Source organism: Hylobates moloch, unplaced genomic scaffold (assembly GCF_009828535.3).
Source record: "Hylobates moloch isolate HMO894 unplaced genomic scaffold, HMol_V3 SCAFFOLD_8, whole genome shotgun sequence".
Lineage (NCBI taxonomy): Eukaryota > Metazoa > Chordata > Mammalia > Primates > Hylobatidae > Hylobates > Hylobates moloch.
Window position 1 is genome coordinate 42216521 of NW_026652283.1, and position 21693 is coordinate 42238213.

The 21693-nt window shown below is 41.3% G+C and overlaps 1 protein-coding gene across 3 annotated transcripts; it reads left to right on the forward strand.

Annotated features, from left to right (window-relative positions):
* The first annotated feature begins 4461 nt into the window (after nt 1-4461).
* ZFP69B (ZFP69 zinc finger protein B) lies at nt 4462-21359 on the forward strand. 3 transcript variants are annotated; one of them, XM_058443181.1, is made up of 6 exons: nt 4462-4679; nt 5156-5592; nt 8952-9037; nt 11672-11798; nt 11979-12161; nt 17066-21359. In XM_058443181.1, exons 2-6 carry the CDS (start codon nt 5466-5468, stop codon nt 18232-18234), a joined length of 1692 nt encoding a protein of 563 aa, XP_058299164.1. In that variant the 5' UTR covers nt 4462-4679; nt 5156-5465; the 3' UTR covers nt 18235-21359. The 3 variants fall into 3 exon arrangements, with proteins under 3 accessions (XP_058299164.1, XP_032016308.1, XP_032016309.1); XM_032160417.2 differs by having other exon boundaries at nt 12063-12161; XM_032160418.2 differs by having other exon boundaries at nt 12066-12161.
* Nucleotides 21360-21693: the final 334 nt, after the last annotated feature.

Below are 21693 nucleotides of genomic sequence, written 5' to 3' on the forward strand. Positions count from 1 at the left end.
ACAACAGAAATTTATTTCTCACAGTTCTGAGGTGTGGGAAGTCTAAGATCAAGGTTTGAGCAGATGGTTCCCAGAGGCCATCTTCTGGTTGTGTCCTTATATGGTAGAAGGAAGGGACAGGGAGCTCTCTGGGGCCTCTTTTATAAGGGTATCAGATACAAGAAAAGTTCCTCTTCAAAGGTTTGGCTTGTTCAACGTCCCGTCCTTTGTTCCCTACTTCCAAGGCCAAACCAACTTCCTTATCCTTTGGCCTCCCTATGTTAGTTTCAGTAAACAACTTTCCCGCCAGTCCTTGTCTACAGAGACCACATCTGCTAGCCACTCTGTAAATTACCCCTCCCATCGCAATGGCTCTTCCCACCAAAACTGCCCTTCTCACTGGTGTAACCATATTCCGAATTAGCCAGTTGGGTTCAGCTTAGATTGTGTGGTCCAACTCCAGCCAATGGAGGCAGGACACAGTGACAGGGACAAGCTGTGTTAGGGATAAAAACCCCTTCCCTCCTTTGTTCAGTGTGCTCTCGTGGTGACCAAACCTGTGAACAGCACCCTTCTACAGAAGTAAATTTTGCCTTGCTAAGAAATCTTTTGTTTAAGTGCTCGTTTTCTTTGCAACTCCGAGCTTTACTTCCAACATAAAGGTAGCAATCTCACTCATGAAGGCTCCACCCTCATGACCTGATCACCTCCCAAAGACCTCACCTCCAAATACCATCACACTGGGAGTTAGGATTTAACATATGAATTTTGTGGGGATGAAACATTCGGTCTATACCAAGTAATCTCCTTCTATTCCTATTTTACTTAGAGTTTTTAGTATATGGATTAGAACAATAGTTGACAAACAGTAAATGCTCTTTGCTTGTTAAGCAGATAATGACGTAGCAGAAATGACTGCTAAAGTTTATTAAAGTCTTTTTCACTGACTATTGACATGATCATATAGTTTTTCCTCTTGAATTTGATGTTATAGGTTATGTTAATAAGCTTCCTGGTATTGGAACACCCTTATATTCCTGGGAAAAACTTGGTTGGTCATATATATTTTAAAAAACTCATCACTAGTTCTATTTGTCAATATTTTATTTAGAATATTTGTACTTACAGTCATAAATTAATCTATAGTTTTCTTTTTTGTACTTTAAAAATCATGGTTTAGTATTCAAGTTCTACTTCTGTTATGAAATAAATTAAGGAGCATTCATCTTTTTCCTGAGTCTGAAACATTTCCCCTTTGTTGGGAACTGCTAACTGTTCATGGGGTGGGTGCCCAAGAGCCAAGTCTTTCTACCATGACACTCCGTGGCCCCTGGTCACAGCTGAATGATCAAATGATCCTGCCAAAATTTGGAATTCTGAACTGAGTAACACAACTGAAAGTTGCCAGAGCTGAATCATGTTAAGGGTGGTGGTTTAGAGGGCATCTCTCTAGGTATTTGCTTTGTGGTGCTCAGAAATCCGCTGGTTCCTAACCTTTCACAGACTAGGCTAACCAGTTCTTCCTCGAATTCCTGAAGACTCCAGAATCCTTCCAACAACAACAATAATAATAATCATTTTAACCTAGAAAGCAATTCTGGTGAGCTAGTTACTTGCCCAAATAATAGGACCTTAATCACAAAACTATGTATAGAATAGTTTCTTATCCCAAAACTATGTCTAGAATCACCTTTATGTGAACACGTTAACAGTTGTGCTTTTACTTTAAAACAGAAGTTTACTTTGACTAGGATATGGGGTAATTAAAAAAATTAAAAAGTGAAAAAGAAAACAAAACTTTACTTTCTTGAAATTATACGATGTGTAACATGTACAGCAGGAACCTAACTTGATTTGTTCTTGCTATGGGCTGAATGTTTGTTTCCGCCACAAACGAATATGTCGAAGCCCTAACCCCTAAAGTGACTGTATTTGGAGATGAGGCCTTTATAGAAGTAATAAGTTTAAATGAGGTCACAGGGGTGGGGCCCTGATCTGATAGGATTAGTGTTCTTAAAAGAGAGACATCAGAGAGCTCACTCTCCTCGAGCACACAAGAAGAGGTCTTGTGAGCATACAAGGAAATGGTGCTGCCTACAAGCCAAGAGAAAAGTCCTAATGATATTTGTTGAATAATCCATCATTACCCAGCTGCTTTGAAACGCCAGCTTTACAATATACTAAATTTAAATAAAGTGTCAAGTCTGTTTCTGAGTTTCCAACTTCATCTCACTGATTTCCGAGTATATTTTGGCACTAGTTTTATTTTGATTATTTTGCCTCCATAATACAAGGTAATATCTGGTAGGGCAAGTCTGCCTTCATTATTGTTGGAAAACATTATTGGCCATTCTGGAACACTTGCCATACTAGCTAAACTTTAGAATCATTTAGTTTAGTAAAAAGAAAAGTTGATTTTTTTTTTTTTTTTTTTTTTTGAGATGGAATCTTGCTCTGTCACCCAGGCTGGAATGCAGTGGCACGATCTTGGCTCCCTACAAACTCCACCTTCGGGTTCAAGCGATTCTTTTGCCTCAGCCTCCTGAGTAGCTGGGATTACAGACACACACCACCACACCCAACTAATTTTTGTATTTTTAGTAGAGACGAGGTTTCGCCATGTTGACCATGCTGGTCTCGAACTCCTGAGCTCAGGTGATCCACCCGCCTTGGCCTCCTAAAGTGCTGGGATTACAGGCGTGAGCCACCATGTCTAGTTGAAAAAGTTGAAATTCTGATTGGGATGCATCACAGTTTATGTGAACTGGAGGAAAAGTGACATACTTAGAATGTACTATTTCAACTCGTGAATGTGTTATATCACTATTCTTACCATTTAAACAAAAAAATTGGAGTTTTATTTATAATTTCCTGCATAATTCTTGTTGTTTATTCTTAGCTGTATTTTTCTGAGATTTTATTATGAAAACATACACATATACAGAAAAATTGAAAGAATTGTACAGTACGGCATTCCTGTACCACTACTTAGATTCTACCATTAACACTTTATTGTATTTTATGCGGTATTTTTGTTGAGTAGCAGATAGAAACACAGACTGCCTGTGTTCACCACTTGTAAGCTACATGATCTTGGGCAAGTTACTCAACTTCTCTAAATCTCAGTTTTCTTATCTGTAAAGTGGGAATAATAATAGTACTCACTTCAAGTGGTTTCTATGATGACAAAATAAGTTAAAATATGAAATGCACTTAGGACAGAGCCTCATATTCTGTAACTATTATATGCTAGTATATTCATCAGCTTGGGCTGCTGTAACAAAATACCATTGACTGAGTGGCTTAAACCACGGAAATCTATCTGGGCGCGGTGGCTCATGCCTGTAATCCCAGCACTTTGGGAGGCCGAGGCGGGCAGATACCGAGGTCAGGAGTTTGAGACCAGCCTAGCCAAAATAGTGGAACCCCGTCTCTACTAAAAATACAAAAAATTAGCTGGGCGTCGTGGCGGGCGCCTGTAATCCCAGCCACTTGGGAGGCTGAGGCAGGAGAATCGCTTGAAGCCAGGAGGCGAAGGTTGCAGTGAACCGAGGTCACACCACTGCAGTCCAGCCCAGCGGACAGTGCGAGACTCCATCTCAAAAAAACAAACAAACAAACAAACAAAAAACCACGGAAATTTGTTTTCTCGGTGTGGAGACTAGAAGACCCACGTAAGGTCCAGTTGGGTTCGTTTCTGACTAGGACTATATTCTAACCTTAATTACTTCAATAAAGGCCCTATCTCTAAATACCCTCCAAATACAACGGAGGTTAGGGCTTCAAGATAAATTTTGGGGAATCCAAACATTCGGTTCATAACAGCTAGCAAGTACTATAATTGTATTCTATTTCCTAATTTGTTGTTTTTGTAAACTATTGATGTAGAACTGTATTTGGAATGATGTACTCAAATTTTGTTGGAGGGAGAAAACTCAGCAATAAAACAGCATTACAGTATAATCGCTTTTGTGGAAAATATATAACAATGCATGAAAAACGTTGTGTGTGTGTAGGAAAGGCTGTACACCAACTGTTAGCAAGGTTACCGCTTCTTGCTGAAATTACAGGCAATAATTTTTTTTGGTTTTGTGTATTTTCTGGCATTTCAGAAATACAAGATAAGCAATAAACATGAGAACTTTTATTGAATACTAGAACAGAAAACTGTTGTGGTATTCTTTTAACAATATACCGGAATTCATTCAACTGTCTGCTTAGAATAAATAACTGGCATGTACATGATATTTAGGGAAAATGCTATGGACTATTTTACACCAGTGTCGTTTCACCAAAAAACGTGATGCCGATGGCTCCCTTTTGTCAAGGGTTTCAAAGGCTCACCCTAACGTTCACGTGCATTTTCCCAGCGGAGGAAAGATGGTTGTTCTTCATCAGAGTCTGGGGCCTAAGAACGCAGGCTCCGTCTCCTCCCGCAGGAGCCAGGCTGATGATGCTCGCAGGGATCGGATACTGGGAGCCCCTGAATGCAGCCAACGCGGCGCGCACCGGTGGGGGCGTCTGAGCTGGCGGAGCGGCTCCCCGGGAGGACGCTGGGAACCAGGCTTGGGCAGCCGTTGCGCAGGCGCACTGGGCCCCCACTGCCCGCCGCAGCGCTACGTGGGAGCGTGGCCGCGCAGTGCCGGGACCCGGCTGCAGCGGTGGGAAGAGCGGGGGCGTGCCGGCCCAGCGGGGAGAAGGTGAGCGGGTGGGTATCCCGGGCTTGGGGAGCTGGGCGAGCCGGGAAGCGCGAGTTCCGCCCGCGGCCACCCTGTCGCGCGCGGTGCTCTCCGCAGCCCCGGAGTCGTGCTCAGACAAAGGCTGGGAGGCTAGGGCCGGGCGGGTCGGGCTCTGTGGGGAGGACTAACCCTCTGATTGGGGGAGGAGGAGACGGAGTCTAGCGGTTTCGCGGTTTGCTACAGCCAACTAGTGAAAGAGCTGGGATTCCTAATCCCCGGCTACTTTACACATAATTACTGCCCCAAAGAATTGGGTTGTATTCGTCTCTTTGTGCTTCCTGACACCTGCGCGGTGCTTTGAACTTTGTGTGCTGTGTCTGCCCACCGCCTCCGTGTATCTTTTGGAAACATTTTACAGTGATTCATATACGTTCTAGCGTTCTGCCCTATGACTGAGCCTCCTTGGGCCTTTGCTGATTCTAATGTCTTCTGCCCAGCATCTGCAGGGGCTGCTGAGAGTAAATACTTGGCGCCTCCAGCTGCTGGCCGAGGAGACAGATGGAGCTCAAGTTGGGAGATGCGCCCTGACAGCCGATGATAGACACAAGTCCAGATCTCGGATTTTGATACTGTATATTCCCTGTGTTCCTGAGAGAGGACATTGAGAAGTAGGAGTCGGCGATTAAGGAGATCGGTACAATTGGGAAGCCTCCTGTCAGAGCTTCCAGCAATTTCCTCATCAGACAGAGGTGGACAAGCCCTATGGGCTAAGACAGAGGGTCCTCAGAAAGGAGTGCGGACGCCGTCATGCTGCAGCAGCTCCTGATCACCCCGCCCACCGAGGCCGGCACCTGGGCGAAGTTGCGTCATCCAAAGGCGGCCACGGAGCGGGTGGCCCTGTGGGAGGATGTGACTGAAATGTTTAAAGCAGAAGGTGAGAATAAACTGCTGGGTGGGACGGAGGAAAAGCAGTCCCCTCTAGTGTGAGAAGGAATGAGTCACTTGAGTGGAAGCATCTCTTAGGGAGACGAGTGGGTGGAAGGTTTCCGGAGTTCTTGATTGTGGCTCCTAGTCTGGGGTTTTCCTAAGTAGTAGTGGTCAGTTCAGCTTAGGACCAGTATTTCAGTGTCATGGTTACGTATGTTATTTATTTTCATCTTTCCTGTGGCCTTGTGGGGCAGGATGGACTTAACCTGATTTTTCTTATTCTAACAGTGGGGAAATGTAAATCAAATGGGAGGCCTGCCCAGGGTCACACAGGAACTTGGTGGCTAGGTCAGAAGGAGAAGCAGCAGGGGAAGTACCAGGTGAGCCTGGAGTAACTTGTGCTGGAAAGCAAGGAAGAGCTTAAAGACTAATGGATATGTGTCAGAAGAGGCCAGGTTTAAGGGTCTCTCACTCGACAGATTTGGGAAAGCTGAAGTATCCAAACTCATGGTAACACCTTGAATAAGTAAAATTCCACGTGATCACCTTGACACTTAAAATAGAGAAAGATGGGGGGGAAATTCATTTGCAAACATTGGAGGTAATTAATACACTGATTCCTTACTTTGAAAAATAGGTTGTAATGCCTGCCAATAATGAAGGTAGAAAGAGGCCAGGTGTGGTGGCTCATTCCTGTAATCCCAGCAGTTTGGGAGGCCGAGGTGGGCGGATTGCTTGAGACCAGGAGTTTGAGGCCAGGAGTTTGAGACCAGCCTGGCCAACATGACGAAACCCCATCTCTACTAAAAATACAAAAATTAGCTGGGCGTGGTGGCACATGCCTGTAATCCCAGCTACTCAGGAAGCTGAGGCATGAGAATCGCTTGAACCAGGAAAGCGGAGGTTTCAGTGAGCTGAGATGGCGCCACTGCACTCCAGGCTGGGTGATAGAGCAAGACTTTGTCTCAAAAATAAATAAATAAATAAATAAATAAATAAATAAATAAATAAATAAATAAATGTAGAAAGAATGATAGAATCTTTTACCGTAAATAAAATAATTGAAACGTTAATGGAGAACAGATACTCACATGATATCAAAGTATTATCCCCTCAAATTACTTACTAAATGGCAAGGAATGAACATAAGTTTCCAATGGTGAGGTGTGGTGGTCACAGTTTTAATCAAATGTCTCAGTAATGGGATAGCTGGGTATTTTATACTTTGCAGATAACTGTAATATAAAGCACCTGGTACCACCTACAAGGTATTCCTACCAAAAATGTTGAATGTGATCCTAAATTAAGTTTAAAGACTGAACCGCTGGTTTACACAAAATACAGTGGATGGAGAAATAAGATAAACCCCACATTGAGGATACAGTTAGACTGTTCTTGTATCTTAAAAAGACAACATCATGAAGAAAGGGGAAGTACTTATTCTAGAGTAAAAGAGACTAGAGGTAACCACTTTGAATGGGTAAGCCTTGATTAACTCCTGGTTTGGAAAAAAATCCAGAATAAAAGTTGAGGAATCAGTTGAGGAAATCTGAATAGGGACTGAATATTTAGATGATACTATGGAATTATTGTTAATTTTCATAGATGTAATAAATGTTATTGTGGTTATACAAGAGAAGATCCTTATTTGAAATATTTAGGGATAAAGTATTATGATGCAGACAACTTTGAAATGCTTCAGAAAAAATGTAGATAGGTAAAGCAAATATGGTAAATATTAACAATTGTTGAATCTAGATGTGGATGTATGGATGTTCAATATTCATGATAAAAAGTTGGAATAAAATACAAAGACAGTTATTCATGTGCCTTAATTCCTAGTGCTTTCTTTTTTTTTTTTTTTTTTTTTTGAGACAGAGTCTCACTCTGTCACCCAGGCTGGAGTCCAATGGTGCGATCTTGGCTTACTGCAACCTCTGCCTCCCGGATTCAAGCGATTCTCATGCCTCAGCCTCCCAAGTAGCTGGGATTACAGGTGTACACCACGACATCTAGCTAAGTTTTTTGTATTTTTAATAGAGATGGGGTTTCACCATGTTGGCCAGGCTGGTCTTGAACTCCTGATCTCAAGTGATCTGCCTGCCTCGCCCAGCCTCTAGTGCATTTTTTTTTTTTTTTGAGACAGAGTCCTGCTCTGTCACCCAGGCTGGAGTGCAGTGGGGCGATCTCGGCTCACTGCAACCTCTGCTTCCTGGGTTCAAGTGATTCTCCTGCCTCAGCCTCCCGAGTAGCTGGGATTACAGGTGCCCGCCACCACGCCCAGCTAATTTTTATATTTTTAGTAGAGATAGGGTTTTACTATCTTGTCCAAGCTGTTCTCGAACTCCTGACCTCATGATCCACCCACCTCAGCCTCCGAAAGTGCTGGGATTACAGGCGTGAGCCACCGCACCCGGCCTGTAGTGCATATTTTTAATACCTCAAATGCAGCCAGTATTACTTAAATTCTAGAAAGCTGGCAGTGTGTTATGTATAGCACTTTAGCAGATGGAAAAAAATAAGCAAGATAACAGTTTCTAGCCATAACCTCATTAATACTCAATTGAGAGAATTATACAAATAAAGTAAAAAGCTGCCTGAGATAGATACTAGAATAGATATAAAAACCAAGCTTTTGGGAAGCATAGGAGAGAATAAACTTTCTTCTCATTAAGGGTGTCTGGGGAAACTTTACTTGAACTGGGCCTGGAGGATATCTCAGTTTTTCACCAAATAGGATTTGGGTGGGGTACTATCCAGATGTGTTCAAAGAATGGTACTAGGATTGTGTGGGTAGGTGTGTCCAGTGGATGAAGGATAATGTTTAGAGGAGATAATACTTGGAGAAGCCATGGACTGGTTGTGGAGGATCTTGAAATCTATGTTGATTAGCTAGGTATAGTGGCACACGCCTGTAATCCCAGCTACGCGGGAGACTGAGGCACGAGAATCTCTTGAACCTGGGAGGTGGAGGTTGCAGTGAGCCAAGATTATGCCACTGCCCTCCAGCCTGGGTGACAGAGCAAGACTGTCTCAAAATAATAATAATAATTTAAAAATAACAAAAAAGAAATCTATATTGAAGTGTTTGCATTTTTCTTTCTTGTCAGTAGGGAAACCTTTGAGGATTTTTGAACAAAAGATTGGCCTGACAGATCTCTAAGACCACTGGGAAGTATTAATGGTGAAAGCAGCTTGCAGCAGGTCCTCCTTATTAAGGAAGCTTTGGGCTGCTCTTGGGTCGCTCTAAATGTCCCTCTTTGTGAACGTTTTTGGGGAGAAGCCACACTGAGTGGGTCTGTAGGCAGTTTCTCTGTTTGGGTGATTTGGGGAGATGCAAACCTCATGGCTCTTTTCCTTTCCCAGCTCTGCTGTCTCAGGATGCTGATGAGACCCAGGGAGAAAGTTTAGAGAGTAGAGTGACCCTTGGATCCCTGACAGCAGAATCCCAGGTGGGTTGGAGTTTCCGGTCACTTTCTTGACATCGCTTCTCAGATTTTAAGAGCGCAGGAGTTTGATTTTCTTTGACTCAACCTCCTGGATTGGCTTTTCTTTTTTTTCTTTTTTTTTTTGAGATGAAGTCTTGCACTTTCGCCCAGGCTGGAGTGCAGTGGCGCGATCTTGGCTCACTGCAAGCCCTGCCTCCTGGGTTCATGCCATTCTCCTGCCTCAGGGACTACAGGTGCCCGCCACCACACCTGGCTAATTTTTTGTATTTTTAGTAGAGACGGGCTTTCACCGTGTTAGGCAGATGGTCTCGATCTCCTGACCTCGTGATCTGCCCACCTCGGCCTCCCAAAGTGCTGGGATTACAGGCGTGAGCCACCGCGCCTGGCCGATTGGCTTTTCTTAGCCTGTTCTTCCTCAGAAAACCAGGCCACATCAGTTGATTTCACAGGTAATCTCCCCACCAGTAGTAACCCTCCACAGGAAACCTCTTATCTTTGCAAACCTCTAGCCATTTATCCAACAAATATATTGTGCTGAGGCCGCATGTGTGTGTGAGAGAGAAAAAGAGATAGAGAGGAGAAGACGTAATGTAATGTAGTCCTTGCCCATGAAATTCACATATCATCTGGGAGAAAGACAAACATGAGTCATTTTAAGCAACATTTAAAAGTCAACAGAATCAGTTTCTGATATTCTTGCAGATGTATACACTTCATTGATGACCTTTAAGTGAGGATTTTTGGTCAAGTCCTAGAGCAGGACTGTAACTGAAAAAAGAAATGAGTAGAGAAGATACTGGCAGGTCATGAAGAGCATGAGCTAAATAGGCGAAGCAGAGAAGGAGGGAAAACTTCTAATAGCAGTTTAACAATGTGCCATGTGTCCTAAATGAAGTAGTCAGAAAACTGATAGCATTGGCAAAGCTCTGCACTACCAAACCCCAGACGCATAGGGAAACTCAAGAAAATTAGAGAGTAGTCAGAGAAACAGAAGAGGGTATTATTAGAGAACAGAAGAGTTTTAAAGTGGAGTGATCTTGGCTCCCCAAATCACATGGTTTAATCATGTGTTTAAATCATAGGGTTTAATCCTATGTCTTTAACTTTTCTCAGATTCAGCTTTCTCATAGGTTAAATGTGGATGCATCAGCCTAATAGGCCTGAAATGCATTTCAGAATTATTTACAATACAAAAGCATTAAAATATTCTCTATACTTAGGGGATTTGTTGTTATTTCAGCCTTCCAGTTTCTAAATTCCCTTAGCTTTTGGGAGATTTTTGTTTGTTTGTTTGTTTGTTGTTTTTTTTAAAAATTATACTTGAAGTTCTGGGATCATGTGCAGAATGTGCACGTTTGTTACATAGGTATACATGTGCCATGGTGGTTTGCTGCACCCATCAACCCGTCATCTTCATTAGGTATTTCTCCTAATGCTATCCCTCCCCCAGCCCCCATCCCCTGACAGGCCCTGGTGTGTGATGTTCCCCTCCCTGTGTCCATGTGATCTCACTGTACAACTCCCACTTATGAGTGAGAACATGCGGTGTTTTGTTTTCTGTTCCTGTGTTAGTTTGCTGAGAATGATGGTTTCCAGCTTCATCCATGTCCCTGCAAAGGACATGAACTCATCCTTTTTTATGGCTGCATAGTATTCTGTGGTGTCTGTATGCCACATTTTCTTAATCCGGTCTATCATTGATGGGCATTTGGGTTGGTTCCAAGTCTTTGCTATTGTGAACAGTGCTGCAGTAAACATACGTGTGCCTGTGTCTTTATAGTAGAATGATTTATAATCCTTTGGGTATATACCCAGTAGTGGGATTGCTGGGTCAAATGGTATTGCTGGTTCTAGATCCATGAGGAATCGCCACACTCTCTTCCACAATGGTTGAACTAATTTACACTCCCACCAACAGTGTAACAGCATTCCTATTTCTCCACAGCCTCCCCAGCATCTGTTGTTCCCTGACTTTTTAATGATCACCATTCTAACTGGCATGAGATCATATCTCATGTGGTTTTGATTTGCATTTCTCTAATAGAGTATTTTTAAAAAATAATTGTCAAATGGTTATTTATTTTTTGTAGCTCATACATAATAGACCCTTATACTTCTTACCCCAGAATATCTATCTCTGTCCAGACGTCTTCATTACTAGGCAGAATTCATGCTCCCTCCAAAAATGTGCTGTTCTCTCATACTTTTATTATTAACAGAAAAACCTAGGTAAGGTTATTTTACCCATGCTAAAGTATTCTCATTTTAACCAATTCTTTCAGCCCAACAAAAGTCCCTGTCATCTCTTGTGGCCTTAGCCCCTTCTGAGCTCCCCACTTTCTCAAATACTCCTGAACTTTATTGTCTTTAATCAAAATTACTGTAAATTGTACTGTGACCTTCTTTAATATTTCATGAACATTTTCACTTCAGCCAGATTGTAAGTTGCAGAGGTAACTTACATGTTTTATGCATTGTTTTATAACCTCCATTTTATGTAATCTATAATCATTAGAATAAATTAAATGATTAGCAAGAGAGTATCCAGGAAAACTTGACTAGAATCTCTTAGCATCTAGACAAGGTGAGAACAACTTCCTGAAGTCTGGCTGAAAAGGAACGTATTTGATGTTCTAGGAACTGTTAACCTTCAAGGATGTATCAGTGGACTTCACTCAGGAGGAGTGGGGGCAGCTGGCCCCTGCTCACCGGAATCTGTACCGGGAGGTGATGCTGGAGAACTATGGGAACCTGGTCTCAGTGGGTAAGTACGTTCTTGAAAATAGAACGTACCTATTGGATGAAAACCTTTGTTTCTAAATTAAGTGCTTTGTTTGAGCTTTGGGTTCTGTATTAGAGGTTTTGTGTTTCCTTCTGAACACCCAGTCAGGATTGCTATGCTCTTTTCTGCTCTGTTCTTTCTACTCTACTCTGCTTTCTTTAGAAGGCCCGAATACCAAAGAACCATATTTATATTCTTGGGATGGCTCTGTGACCTCAGCACATGCAGTCTTTTCTTCCCCAAAAGCAGGATATCAGCTTTCCAAACCTGGCGTGATTTCCCAGCTGGAGAAAGGAGAAGAACCATGGCTGATGGAGAGAGATATTTCAGGAGTTCCAAGTTCAGGTAAGTGCAAGGCAGGTGGGGCCTTTGTGATGTTAGCCAGAGAATTCCTCTCAAGGCCTTCTCCAAGCTGTGGGGAAGACTGAGGCCATGTGGATGGTACATTCAAGAAAGTTGATTCTGTTGTCTCTGTCACCCTTTTCCCACACTTGCATCTTCTCATTAGTCTCTCTGGAATCAGAGGAAAAGAGATGCCTTTCTCATCAGGGTTAACCTTCATCATTTCTTTTGATCTGACTTTCATGATTTTTACCTCTTTCTCCAATATTCTAAACCTTGCTTTGATCATAGTTTCTTTCCCATGTACATTTAGATTTACACAGGTCTCTCCTCATTAAATACAGTCCACTTCACTGGACTCTCATGTCATTTTACCATCAGTTTCACTGGCTCTCAATGATTTCATTTTCAATATTTTTCTAATCCTTATTTTGTGATCACAGTTTCAATTGTAACTCTCTCATTTTAACTTGTGTAATTTAAATTTTCATGCCAGAAAATTTATGACTCTTTGAGAAATCAACCACAGAATTCATTCTTAGCAGATCCAGTGGCTTTTAACAGTCTTCTTTAACATTTAAGTACAGTAATAATGACAGGTATTTACCTGGGTTCTCTGTGAATGAGAGCTGGGTTCTCTGTAAGTCCCACATTACCTCTGTCTTACACATGAGGAAAAGGAGGCTGATTAAGAAATGTATACAGGGCAGTTAGCTACTACTTGGTGGACTCAATATCTTAATTCTAATCATTCTGACACCACAGTTTGTGTGTTCTTATGGCACTATTTTACATGGCTGCATTAGATTATACATGTAGACCTCGCCACCTTAATATTCTTTCCTCTATCAACTAGTTTAATAATTTTTGTCTCTTCTATTTCTCTTATTGTTTTTTCAGTGTTTCTCATCAGTGTCTTTTTTAATGGAGATACATGATTTCTGCCTAGGTCAGGATAGGCTAAACGACTGTAATAAATTGACTCCAAAATTTCACAACAGATTTTGAGCTATAAGTTATCTCAAACAGAATATGAACTTATTCCTTGATCATATACTGATCTGGAGAAATTTTTTTTTTCTTTTTGAGACAGAGTCTTGCTCTGTCACCCAGGCTGGAGTGCCATGGTGCAGTCTCGGCTCATTGCAACCTCCACCTCCTGGGTTCAAGCAATTCTCCTACCTCAGCCTCCTAAGTAGCTGGGGTTACAGGTGTGAGCCCCTGTGCCCGGCTAATCATTTTTGTATTTTTAGTAGAGACAGGGTTTCGCTATGTTGGCCAGGCTGCTCTCGAACTCGTGGCCTCAAGCGATCTGCCTACCTTGGCCTCCTAAAGTGCTAGGATTGCAGGCATGAGCCACTGCACTGGGCCCTGGAGAAATTGTTTAGGTTACTGGACAGTTCCTCTTCATCTGGTGATTCAGAAGGATTCTTTTGCCTTGTGGCTCCTCTATCCACTAGGGTTTCCTCATCATCTGCATTTAGACAGCATAGAATAAGCGAGGAGTTATAATAGAAGAAGCAAAGGAGTTCATTTGGGAGGGGTTTATGGGCCAGTCTAAGGTGGTTCACATCACTTTCACTTTCATTCTCTTAACAGGAGAGACCTTTGTGACTTCACTCAATCTACTTCAAGGGAGATTGGGAAATATAATCTATTCGTATGTCCAAAATCAGGGTGAACAGAGTTTAGGGAATAACCAGCAGACTCTGCCACAATTTCTGAGGAATCTCTGTCTTTTTTACACTGCTGCACTATTTCTGTACAAACTCCCACAGGTGTTTTGTGATGGTTTCAAATATTCCTTCCATGCCCGTATTCTCCATAATTTCATCTTTGTTTTATACATCCATATGAACCCTATTCTTACATATCTCTGGCATTTAGGACATCTCCACATAGAAGCACTGTACTTCAAACCCAGTACATCCAAAAACAGAAGCCATCTCATCTAAACAAGTTTCTCATCCTAACCTCCTCTGTTCTTTCAGTTTCTAGAAATCATGGTATCAGCAAGAACATTAAGCATGTTTGCTACTCTGTTTTTCCCTGGTTCCCCACAGCTTCTGCCTTAATATTACCTGTTAGATCCACTTCTACTGTTCATCTGTTTTGAGGCAACACTAAGGCACATTTCCATCATTTTATGCCTGAGTTACTCAACTTTCTAGTTGCATTTGCTGATGTCTTACTTTCTTTTTCTGAATCCTCTTGAATGTTACTGCCAGGTTTGACCACTTGAAATACGACATTTATCTTGTTTTTACCTTAAAAAGAAAAATTAAATATCTCCCTGTTCCCTGTAATCAGTAATCTAAACATCTCTGCTTGCTTTTTAAGCTGACTCCAAAATTTATTCAGCTATTTCTGAGCACTTTTTATGTGTTGTTACTAAAGTGAGGTTAGAAATACTAAGGAATAAGATTTTTTTGTGAACAGGAAGTATTGGTGCTTTAGGTTGGCAGAGCCCAAAATGGATGGATAGGAATAGTAAGGGTAAATATCAGAGAAACTCCTTCATCCAAAAATTTTATGCCAGGTATACAATGAATAAAATATATATTCGCTATCCTTAAAGATTTTACAGAGTAATTAACATTTTATCACAAATTGAGAAGCCATTTTCTACCTCTTATATTGGCAAAAATTATGAAGGTTGATCAAATCCAGTGAGTATGCAGGGAAAGGCACACATCCACAACCCATCAATTTCTCTAGTCAAGCCAATGAAATACTGACAGGAGTATACAAGCATTTGTGTATAATGATGTACTATGGTGTAATTTTATAACAGTGAAAAATTGGAGACAAGTGAAATGTTTTTCAGTAGGGACAAGTCAAATTATGTTATGTCCATGCAGTAGAATACAATGCAGTTGTAGAAAAAATAAGATAGCCTAGCTGGGTGGCTTACACTGTCTTCCCAGCAACTCAGAAGGCTGAGGCAGGAGAATTACTTGAGTCGAGGAGTTGGAGACCAGCTGGAGCAACATAGCATGATCCCATCTCTAAAATATAATAATAATTTAAATTTTTTTAAAATAAAGAATGAGATAAAACTTAATGTACAGATATAAAAAGAGGCCCATAAAGATACAGACTTAAGGCCAGGTGTGGTGGCTCACACCTATAATCTCAGCACTTTGGGAGGCCGAAGCGGGCAGATCACTTGAGGTCAGGAGTTTGAGACCAGCCTGGCCAACATAGCAAAACCCCATTTCTACTAAAAATACAAAAATTAGTGGCTGGGCATGGTGGCTCAAGCCTGTAATCCCAGCACTTTGGAAGGCCAAAGTGGCCGGATCGCAAGGTCAAGAGATCGAGACCATCCTGGCCAACGTGGTGAAACCCCATCTTTACTAAAAATACAAAAACTAGCTGGGCGTGGTGGCACATGCCTGTAGTCTCAGCTACTCGGGAAGCTGAGGCAGGAGAATCACTTGAACCCAGGAGGTGGAGGTTGCAGTGAGCAGAGATTGCGCCACTGCACTCCAGCTTAGCAACAGAGTGAGACTTTGTCTCCAAAAAAAAAAAAAATTAGCCAGGTGTGGTGGTGCATGCCTGTAAACCTAGCTACTCAGGAGGCTGAGGCAGGACAATTGCTTGAATCTGGGAGGCAGAGGTTGCAGTGAGTCAAGATCGCCCCACTCCACTCCAGCCTGGGTGACACAGCAAGACTCCATCACAAAAAAAAAAAAAAAAAAAAAAAAAAAAGATGTATATTTAAGACCATAGATGTACAAATGCATACGTTCACATATACATTTTGGTGGGAAATGTATGAATGGAGACATTTCAGAATCCTCAGCGACTGGAGGGAATTTTATCCCAGTTAGGGAGATGCTATCCTTTGTTAAAAGTCAGTGCATTCCTACATTATTCAGTGTTTTATTTTAGTGTTTAAAAGTATTTGAGATACCTTTTAAAATACTTTTATTTGTAAATAAAGAAAATTTTGTCACACAAATATGGGCTTGAGATGATATGATGTTAGAATCCTATCTTCCACCCAGGCATGGTGGCTTACACCTGTAATCCTAGCACTTTGGGAGGCCAAGACGGGTGGATTGCTTGAGCTCAGGAGTTTGAGACCAGCCTGGGCAACATGGTAAAACCCCATCTCTACAAAAAATACAAAAATTAGCCAGGTATGGTGGCGTGCGCCTGAAGTTCTAGCTACTTGGGGGACTGAGGTGGGAGGATTGCTTGAGCCTGTTAGGTCAAGGCTGCAGTGAGCCATGATCACACCACTGCGCTCCAGTCTGGGTGACAGAGTGAGAGACCCTGTCAAAAAAAAAATTCTATCTTCCTTGATCTTCTGATATTTACTCTTATTGTCTTATTAGTTTATTTCCTCTTGCAGTTCACATGGATGAGCTCCTCCTAATTTCTTAAAATCATTTTACATTTTTCTTTGAGGTAGAGTCTTGCTCTCTTGCCTAGGCTAGAGTGTAGTGGTGTGATTACAGGCTGAGATGTGAAGTGATCCTCCCAATTCAGCCTCCCAAGTAGCTGGGACTACAGGCACACACCACCATGCCTGGTTTTTTTGTTTGTTTGTTTTTTGTTTTGTTTTTTGTTTTTGTAGAGACAGGATCTCTTTATGTTGCCCAGGCTGGTCTTGAACTCCTGGGCTCAAGCAATCCTCCTGCCTCAGCCTCCTAAAGTGCTGGGATGATAGGCATGAGCCATCGCACCTGGCCCACCTTACATACTTCTAACAGCTTCTTTTCTCTACTTCTTCACTTGCATTCGTATCAGCTCTCTAGGTGACAGAATCACATTTGAAGACAATCCAAAACTCCTGTACCTAGTATATATATTTTGTCCTCCCATTCTCACTGTGGCAATTAATTTTTTAAAGTGCAGGGAATATGGGTTATTTTTATTTTTTTTATTTCTTTTAGACTTGGAGAGCAAAACAAAAACCAAAGAGTCAGCCTTACAGAATGACATTTCATGGGAAGAATTACATTGTGGCCTAATGATGGAAGGATCTACAAAAGGAAACACCATGTATTCCACCTTGGGAAGAATCTCCAAATGTAATAAGCTAGAAAGCCAAAAAGAGAACCAAAGAATGGATGAAGGGCAAATCCCCTTGATGTGCAAGAAAACATTCACTCAGGAGAGAGGCCAAGAATCTAATAGATTTGAGAAAAGAATTAATGCGAAGTCAGAAGTTATGCCAGGACCAATAGGTCTTCCAAGAAAAAGAGATCGTATATATGACACATCTGGAAAGAGAAGCAGATACAACATAGATTTAGTTAATCATTCAAGGAGTTATACAAAAATGAAAACCTTTGAATGTAATATTTGTGAAAAAATCTTCAAACAGCTTATTCACCTTACTGAACACATGAGAATTCATACTGGGGAGAAACCTTTCAGATGTAAGGAATGTGGAAAAGCCTTTAGCCAAAGTTCATCTCTTATTCCACATCAGAGAATTCATACTGGTGAGAAACCCTATGAATGTAAGGAGTGTGGGAAAACCTTCAGACATCCTTCATCGCTTACTCAACATGTTAGAATTCATACTGGGGAGAAACCCTATGAATGTAGGGTATGTGAGAAAGCCTTCAGCCAGAGCATTGGACTGATCCAGCATTTGAGAACTCATGTTAGAGAGAAACCTTTTACATGCAAAGACTGTGGAAAAGCATTTTTCCAGATTAGACACCTTAGGCAACATGAGATTATTCATACTGGTGTGAAACCCTATATTTGTAATGTATGTAGTAAAACCTTCAGCCATAGTACATACCTAACTCAACACCAGAGAACTCATACTGGAGAAAGACCATATAAATGTAAGGAATGTGGGAAAGCCTTTAGCCAGAGAATACATCTTTCTATCCATCAGAGAGTCCACACTGGAGTAAAACCTTATGAATGCAGTCATTGTGGGAAAGCCTTTAGGCATGATTCATCCTTTGCTAAACATCAGAGAATTCATACTGGAGAAAAACCTTATGATTGTAATGAGTGCGGAAAAGCCTTCAGCTGTAGTTCATCCCTTATTAGACACTGCAAAACACATTTAAGAAATACCTTCAGCAATGTTGTGTGAAATATACTAAACATCAAAGAATCTATGTTGGAGCAAAAGATTCTAAATCAGTGGTTCCCTGATTTTTGGATTTCCAAAAACAAACATTTAAAAAAAATGGTTTGGCACAATGTTACCAACTCTTAATTTTGCCATATTAAAAACACAACCGCCTATTATCGGCATTGTTTCAGAAAAGAAAGGACATTTTAATATTTTTAAATGTAGGAACAGTTCCCCCTCCTTTTTTTTTTTTTTTTTTTTTTTGAGATGGAGTCGCTCTGTGCAGTGACTTGATCTCAGCTCACAGCAACCTCCACCTCCCAGGCTCAAGCAATTCTCCTGCCTTAGCCTCCTGAGTAACTGGGATTACAGGTGCCCACCACCACACCTGGCTAATTTTTGTATTTTTAGTAGAGACAGGGTTTCACCATGTTGGCCAGGCTGGTCTCGAACCATTGACCTCAGGTGATCCGCCCATCTCGGCCTCCCAAAGTGCTGGGATTACAGGTGTGAGCCACCGTGCCTGCCCTGCACCCCCACCAACCCCGACCCAGACCCTTTTTTAAAAGACAGTTTCAGTCTTGCCCAGGCTGGAATGCAGTGATGAAATCATAGTTCACTGCAGCCTCAAACTCCTGGGCTCAAGCAGTCTTCCTGCCTCAGCCTCCCAAGTAGCTAGGACTACAGATGTGCCCCACTATGTCTGGCTAATTTATTATTATTATTATTATTATTATTGTAGAGACAGTCTCACTATGTTGCTGGGCTGGTCTCAAACTCCTGGCTCCAAGCAGTTCTCCCTCCTCAGTCTCTCAATATGCTGCGATTACAGACATGAGCCACCATGTCCGGCCAGGAACAGCCTTTTATATTATGTCAGCTTTATGACAAACTTCCACATTTGTCTTTACTTTTCTCAGTTCACTATGTGCCAGTGAAATTTCGTGGCATGTTAATGATCTGTGGGTTGACTTTTGAGAAACACTGTTTTAAGTATCCCTTTAATAAGTCAGAATAAAATATAGTACAGCCTTTTACTCTAGCCCTTTATATAGCTAGAAGAGGTAGAAATTAAAATATTGATTCTCATTTCTGAAGAAAAAATGTTAAAGGGAGTGTTCTAGAATTGACAGATAACTTACTGTATATGAGATACTTATTTATATTTTATGGTTCTCTATAGAGCAAGAATTGGCAAACTTTCTGTAAAGGGCCAGATAGTAAATACGTTAGGTGTTGTGGGCCATGTGGTCCCTGTCACGACTATTCAACTTACCCATTTTAGTACAAAAACAGCCAGAGACAATATATAAACTAGAGTATCGAACCTTGGCCCTGCAAATATTTTGGACTGGATAATACTTTGCTATAGGAAGCTGCCCTGTGCATCCTGGGATGTTTAGGGGCATCCTTGGCCTCTACCCACAAGATGCCAGCATTCAATGCTGATTCTCCCTTCCCCAGTTGTGACAGCCAAAAATGTCTCCAGACATTGCCAGGTGTACCTGGAGGCCAAAATTGTCCCTGGGTGAGACCCACTGGTGAATGTGTGCAATAGTGGTTCCCATAAACTGCATTTTAGCATTTTAAAAACAGCTGTTAGGTTTCATTTGGCTCAAGGGCTGTCATTTTTCACTCCCCCCCACCATAGAGTATGTAAAATGATTAGAAGTGACAACAGACTATCATTTAGTATCAGATTAGTAAGTGTATATGCCATAAATTATTTCCTTAGCAATTCCTTTAGTATTTTGTTGCAATAATTCTTTAAACACTGCATTTGTAATGCTGCCTTGGAGCCTAGGAGTTATTTTTGGAGATATTTATGCAGACTTCCATCTATAATGATGGGTTTTTTTTATTGTCGTTAATCCATAAATATTTTGAGACGTATCTCTAAAAAACGAGCACTCTTCAAAAACATAACCACAATGCCATTATTATACCTACAAAAATTAACCACAGTTCCTTAAAACATAATGATGCCTTTTTGAAGAGAGATATATTGAGACTTTATTCTGGGGAGAAACCTTTTGGATAGCTATATTTAACTTTTCCTTTGCCAAGCATACAATGTTAGATTTGAAATATGCTTTGTATCAAGTGGAAGTGTCTCTTAAGATCGCCCCTAGGACAACATATCAAGAGGCCCACCAAAGAGGACCAGAGAGAGGTGACTGCAGGAGCCATGCTCAGGCAGGGAAATATGGAAAGTGGAGGAATTGGCTCCTAATGCTTCACTGTACTTAATGAAATAGATACTCCATCCTTACAGACATAATTGGAAGTGAGTCAAGTTCAACTTCTTATTGTTTTATGTGGAAATAGAACAAAAACATGAGTGTTGTGTGAATTATCCAAAGTAAAGCTATAAATCCAGAATATATACCAGTGTCTCTAGAATTTTTTATATTACCACATTTACTTAAAAAAAAGCTGGCCTCTAACTCTGAAGTCCTATATGACTTTGATGGGCAGAAAAAGAGTGGGGGTATACACTATTTCTTAAAATTGTCCTGCCGTGTTTCTATGGTCTTAGATTTCCCAAGAATTTGAATTTCTCCAATTGCTTATTTCCCTGAAAGACATGACTATGACTTTTCTCTGTAGTTCCTGCCTCAGTGATCTCATACAGTCTTTGGCTTAAAATACCATCTCTGTTTAACAACTGCCAGATTCGCATCTCAAGCCCAGACCTCTCCCGAACTCCAGCCTTGTTCTAACCTTTGGACCCTTTCACCAGCTGTTGCAGATGCCCTATACCCTTACCTTTTCATCCTTGCTCAATTGTTGCCTTCTTACTGAAGCCTATCCTGTCTATACTATTTAATACTGCAGCTGTCTACCTTCCAAATCGAGAAATCCCATACCCCTTTCACCTGCTCTATGTTTTTCATTTCACCTATCACCTAACACCCTAGATACTTCACATATTTGTGTTTATTGTTTACTGTTGTTTCTCCTGGCTATAATGTAAGCTCCATGGGCGCAGGGGCCTTTGTTTTGCTCACTGATGTATCACAAGTGCCTAAAACAGTGCCTGGCACACAGAAGGGACTCAGTAAATATGTATTGAATGGTTTTGATTTGAACTGAATTGAACTATGTATCCATGATGAAAATAAATGTTATCCATATACTTTCCTACCTACATTTTATATGTGAGGAAATATTTTTTGTTTGTTTCCTTTTTCTTTTCTGTGCAAGTGGACCAATATTTGAGAATCATATACCTTTGAGAATCATAACTGACATACTTTAAGATAAAAGGGTATTTCCATGTTAATTTGGTTTGGTTGTTTTTGTTTGTTTGTTGAGACAAAGTCTCACTATGTTGCTCAGGTTGGAGTGCAGCAGCATGATCATGGCTCACTGCGGCCTCAACTTCCTGGGCTCAAGTGATCCTTCCACCTCAACCCCCTGAGTAGCTGAGACTACAGGCACATACCACCACACCTGGCTAATTTTTGTATTTTT